Raw genomic sequence first — 4,088 nt, 5'->3', positions numbered from 1 at the left:
AACATTGATCCGGTCCTTCCAAATTACAGACAGATTATATTCAACCCGAATATATTTTCTCCAATAGTTTATAGCGTTTTCAATTGACAAAAACATAAATGTAGGTCTCCATAATCAAAACGGCACCAATCCAATTAGGATCCTCTACTGTTTTGGCTTCAAATCTTAGCAAATTAACAAGACTTGAACTGGGATTATTTAAAAGGTAAAGAGTTTCTTACCACCGGAGCTTGTTTGTATATTGCATGATGTCTAAAACACCGTTTAGAATGAATGCATTTAAAATGTAAAACTCATTTATCAAATAACTTAAACAGTATAGAATTCAAAGGAATACTACAAATTTATGAATAAAAAAGTATATTCTATATATGATAAATTTTTATCACAAGTAAAAAAAACAAATGAATAATATGTTATCAATACAAAATTTGAAACAATAACACTGATAGAAAGCCATTACAAAGCGGCAAAAGGCATATGTTCTCTGTCCTCCAACACTGAATTTGAGACTATACTCATCTGTTGTGCTGCAACTGCCTTTTTCTGTGCATCTTTAACAAAATTACAGAACCGATATATGTACCATGCGTCTTCAACTGGAAATTTTCAAAAGCCTCATATTCGGCGTTTCTTCTTTTCTGGAGTTGCATGCACTTGTGTCTTTATCCCATATGTCTTCAACTGGAAATTTTCAAAAGCCTCAACAACTGCTGCTACCTGTCACATAGTGTTTTGAGGATATAGATATTGCTGGGAATAGAATAAGGTTAAGTTGGAGGAAAGCGTTTACACACCAGTTCAGGCTTTTTGGCATAAACCCTCACTATCATGTCTTGATAAGATGTTGGTAGCAAGTGACTTATGCGATCTTCGGCTATGGGGAATTTCTCCTCACTTTCATAATCCTGGATACAAGAAGACAACCAGAAGAAACAGAGTTTGAAAATTTTATTCAAAAGTTCATTCAAAGTCACAAACACTGCAGGTAAGAACACTAAATATCCACAAGCACGCACACAGTTGAGAACTTGCAGATAATTCAATCTCAGAAAATCAAGCATTATTATCAACAAAATTCTCAATGAAGTCATTATGGAAAACAGTTAGCGTTGAGCTTCATTAAAAACTGAAAATATAATGGCATTGATTACCTTGAAAAAATTGATGCTGGAGAAGAATACACGCACCCCAGAAGGAAGAAAAAAAAACCGTCAGCAGAATGTATTATTTACGAGAACAAGAGGTGATTTGTATAAATACAATGAGATGACTCCCAGTTCAGATACCTTTCAAGAGGATTATCCATACCACGAGTTAAATCAATCCTAACATTGCTGACAGCAATATCCTCTTCCTTCAGTAGCATGCCACCATTTTTCTACAAAACGATACAGGTTCACACCAGAGAAATATTAATACACACAGCAAGAGACATTTTATATGCGTGCCAAAACATTTTGATATTTACAGCCAAATTTATGTGAAAACCTGGGAACAAATAATATCCTGTGCGGAAACATCTTGGAAATGTTCTATTTTGTCTTTAGGAACAGCATACTCGTTACAGAACTGCAACAGAGAAATGATATAATATATTATGTAATTATCACAAAACAAATTAAAAATTAAAGAGCATTAGCCAGCCACTCATGAACAATAATTGTACACCATCTGTCGGTTCCAAGCTTCTGTAAGACATTGGCAAAGCTTCTCTACCTGGTACAAGTCTCTCCTGCGTATGCGGAGAATCAAATCCCTAGATTCCCTTAGTTGTTCATCCGGAGCTGTCTCGATAATCTTGATAACTGTATCATCTAACTGCATTCAAGAATGTTTCATGGCAAATATATGTCTTAGATCATTTATAATAACATGTTATTTAAAGGATGGTACATTTACCTTCCAATATTCTGAAGGATCTTGAGCGTATGATGAAATTCCCAAATAATCATTCGCCTTCAATAAGGCATCAACTATCATAAGTTCAATAGCCTGCAAAAGCATCACCAACGGATTTAAGCACACTAAACTTCAAATAGTTAAAGTTATATGAACAAACAAACATGCAAAGGTTAACAAAGTGTTCACGAGAAAAGAAAAGGAAGAAAATAATATGTTTAGATGTTTGCATGCACAGAAAACACTATGGAAACAAGAACTACCTATCTTATACCTTGACTTTTGGATGAGTATAAACTGTGCGATAAAGGTCAGCACGAGTGGCAAACAACTTGTGGACGGAAAGATCTAGCAAAATATTCAGTATTAAACAAATGACAACCTATAATGCATGGAAACTCTTCGTGACAAGCATTTCCCCGTTTCCGGCAGATGTGGGAAACGGAAACTCTCAGAAACTGATACGAAACGTTTCCGGGCACGTTTCCGTAATTACCAAAAATATGAAACGCGTCTCTCAGTTTTTAAGCGGTTTTCCTGCCTATTTCGATTAAAATTCTGGAGATTCAAACTTTCTATTTTGCAGTTCATGTTTAATCTAAGATTAGGACAATTAAAACTTTGTATTTGAGACATAATTATTCCCTTGTATCCTTCGATCTAAAGAACTTATCCATATTTCTTTGTCCTATAATCCTTGTCTCTTGAATCTTGATTAAGCTTGAACTTTCTTCATCTTGTTCTTCAATCTTGTTTTTATTTAATGTATTATTATATTTTTAATATTTATAAATATGCCCCTATATTTTTAATATTTACACGTTTCCCCCACGTTTCCGTTTCCTATGTTTTTCAGAAATTACGTTTCTCCGTATCGTTTCCGTTTCTGTTTCAGTTTCCGTATCCGTTTCCGTTTCCGTGCAACATAGATGACAACAACTATCAGATCTAAGATTTTTGTCAAGTGGACAGTAGATACTAACAATCCTTAGCACGATAGCAAATCTCATCCCCCAAAATTCGCATTGTCTCCATTAACCTGCAAAAGTAATTAACAGCATATCTTACTAGGAAGATTTTTTGCAGCTCAAATTTCATTATATACCTTTCTAGGTGATATAGAAATATAATATATCAAGGTAAATAATTAAGTTGATAATATTAATAACAAATACCTAGGAAACTCAAAACTGCATCCTAGACCACTAGCTCGGCAGTCACGAACAATGTAATCGAACCTGCATGTCAACATTATCACCAAATATAACTATTATCAAAGTCACACTAAACTAAAGAAAAAAAAAACATGAATTATAATCAGAAAAATTGCTAAGCCTTACTTGTCTACATCAATTCCATTGCGACCATTGGCAACAATATCATACAAGAAGCGTTTCTCTGTCGCATCCTACATACAAATAACACGAGCAACTCCTAATAAAACTAAATGCATGAATTAGGCACAAAACAATTAGTAAAAAGCACAAAAGAACAAGACCTTACTTTTTTCTGTGCAAATTCTGAGCTAGCAATTATCATCTCCTGGAAACAAATTGGGTATGAAAAACAGTATACCAAATTGGAGAATCGAAGTCAGGGGGAGAGAGATAAGCGGGATATGTGAAAATCATGGCAAGCAAATTTAGTTGCCATGATAATGAACCATATCTATGTACTTTACCAAACATGGATTTAACATAGATCTTCATAGATAAGGAACACTGAGTCAGATTCTAAGATTAGAGTTCACAGGAGAAAAAGAGCATGAATGAAACCCATGACACACAAATGCTCACATGATAAACCATGCTATCTTTCATTTTATTTTTTGTGAATGAATCCAATTAATTGGTTCGATGTTGATCAGGCACAAGGGCCCAATAAGAATATACTTTAACAAAGATGCAACAGTATACACTAGGGCCACAATTCAAGATGGCATTTTATAGGAAAACAGGCTAAGAAGATGAATGAGGTAAGAAATCAATATTCTTTGTATTTCTTATTAATTGAAAAGAAACTAACTATTACATTAATATACTAATGATAGGTGTGGAGAGCAAGAAACGATAAGTTAAGGAATAAAAGGACAAGGGACAAATCTATTAATCACAACCATTGATTATGGCCTTGTGTGATAAATGGTGGTGATTTGTTAGTGGAGCTATCTAATGTGATGAGGTGCA

General features: G+C 34.1%; 1 protein-coding gene across 1 annotated transcript; it reads right to left on the bottom strand.

The window, feature by feature from the left end:
* Window positions 1-285: 285 nt before the first annotated feature.
* Window positions 286-3,873, bottom strand: LOC136233160 (uncharacterized). The gene is made up of 12 exons (XM_066022761.1): window positions 3,406-3,873; window positions 3,243-3,310; window positions 3,078-3,140; window positions 2,886-2,941; window positions 2,177-2,250; window positions 1,903-1,995; window positions 1,720-1,821; window positions 1,492-1,572; window positions 1,290-1,381; window positions 1,155-1,170; window positions 798-908; window positions 286-720 (listed from the first exon to the last, which is right to left on the bottom strand). Exons 1-12 carry the CDS (start codon window positions 3,439-3,441, stop codon window positions 619-621), a joined length of 894 nt encoding a protein of 297 aa, XP_065878833.1. The 5' UTR covers window positions 3,442-3,873; the 3' UTR covers window positions 286-618.
* Window positions 3,874-4,088: the final 215 nt, after the last annotated feature.

Source organism: Euphorbia lathyris, chromosome 6 (genome assembly GCF_963576675.1).
Source record: "Euphorbia lathyris chromosome 6, ddEupLath1.1, whole genome shotgun sequence".
Classification (NCBI taxonomy): Eukaryota; Viridiplantae; Streptophyta; class Magnoliopsida; order Malpighiales; family Euphorbiaceae; genus Euphorbia; species Euphorbia lathyris.
The sequence above is the reverse complement of the archived record's forward strand: the minus strand, read 5'-3'. Positions and strand labels throughout refer to the sequence as shown.

Bases quoted from the DNA above. Each gene is read 5' to 3' on its own strand.
- LOC136233160 (XM_066022761.1), bottom strand. From the start codon at position 3,441: ATGATAATTGCTAGCTCAGAATTTGCACAGAAAAAA. The intron at 2,942-3,077 runs GTATTTGTTATT...TTACTTTTGCAG, and splicing joins TGCAGTTTTGAGTTTCCTAG to GTTAATGGAGACAATGCGAA. The intron at 1,382-1,491 runs GTTTTCACATAA...ATCGTTTTGTAG, and splicing joins AGGATATTATTTGTTCCCAG to AAAAATGGTGGCATGCTACT.